At 61.2% G+C, this 976-nt stretch overlaps 1 protein-coding gene across 1 annotated transcript in view; it reads left to right on the top strand.

The window, feature by feature from the left end:
- Positions 1–976, top strand: part of C1QL4 (complement component 1, q subcomponent-like 4) — a 12,785-nt gene that overhangs the window by 506 nt on the left and 11,303 nt on the right. The window contains exon 2 of the mRNA XM_010858069.1: positions 15–203. Within this exon, the coding sequence (XP_010856371.1) occupies positions 15–203 (189 nt within the window). The remainder of the gene's footprint in view (positions 1–14; positions 204–976) is intronic.

The raw sequence follows: 976 nt of genomic DNA, 5'->3' as shown, positions 1-976 counted from the left end.
CGGCTTCGTGACAGCCGCCGCCGAAGCCCAGGCCCCGCGGGAGCGGCCAGAGAGAAGCCGCCGCATGGCTGGCTCCGACACCGGCCTCCCCGGCGGCTCCAGGGGCAACGGAGGGTGGCGGCCGCTGAAGCGAGACCGGAGCCGGCCCACAGAGTTAGAGATGGGCGGGGGAGGCGGGAGTCCAAGAGAGGGCTTGTCTCCGGGTCTGAGGCCTATCTGTCTCCTCATTCCATTGCCCTGGGGTGGGGTCGGGCCGGAACCTCTGGTGGCTCCCAGCGTCTGGGAAGCTGTCGGCTCCCGCCCTCTCTCCCCCCGTCCGGGTGATTTACACGCGCTCGGCTCAGCGGCCGCTTCCCAATCAGGAATATCGACCCCGGGCGGGGCCCCTGGGCCGCATCGATCCCTCCAAGGCTCGGGATTTAAAAATGTCAAATTTGCCTTTTCCGGGCGGGCGGAGGGGGCGGGAGCTTGGAGGAGGGCGGCTTGGGGGTGGGGAGAGGGGCGGACAGCCGGGCATCGACCAGGTGCCTGTGCCCTGAATGAGAAGCGACCCGGCCATAGCCGGGCCCTGCATTACCTACCCATCCTTAGGTTGCAGGCGCCTCTGGATGGGGGCAGGAAGGAAGTTCTACTCCCTTTCCCATCCCCATGTGTCTCACTGTTGCGTTGGGTATGCCCAGAGGTGAAGCCTCAGAAAAACAAAGAGAGACCCCTAAATGTAGGGGGAAAAAATTGGAAGAGATTCCTAAACCTGGAGACACAAGGAGGGGTGCAGAGACAAAAATATAGAGGGTTCCCAGGGACAACCTGTGTTTAAAGAAGAGCAAGAGAAGGGAAAGTGGCTCAAAGACACATTGACCAAAACAGAGGACCAGAGACCCAGAATCAGGTCAACTCTCTGCCCTGTAGACCTGGAAGATTCAGGAATGGGAAGGTCAACCTTTTGGTGTGTTTGAGAGGGGGGAAGGAGAGTGAA

The sequence above is a fragment of the Bison bison genome, unplaced genomic scaffold (genome assembly GCF_000754665.1).
Source record: "Bison bison bison isolate TAMUID 2011002044 unplaced genomic scaffold, Bison_UMD1.0 scf7180017864383, whole genome shotgun sequence".
NCBI lineage: Eukaryota > Metazoa > Chordata > Mammalia > Artiodactyla > Bovidae > Bison > Bison bison.
This window is presented reverse-complemented; position numbering and strand designations above follow the sequence as displayed.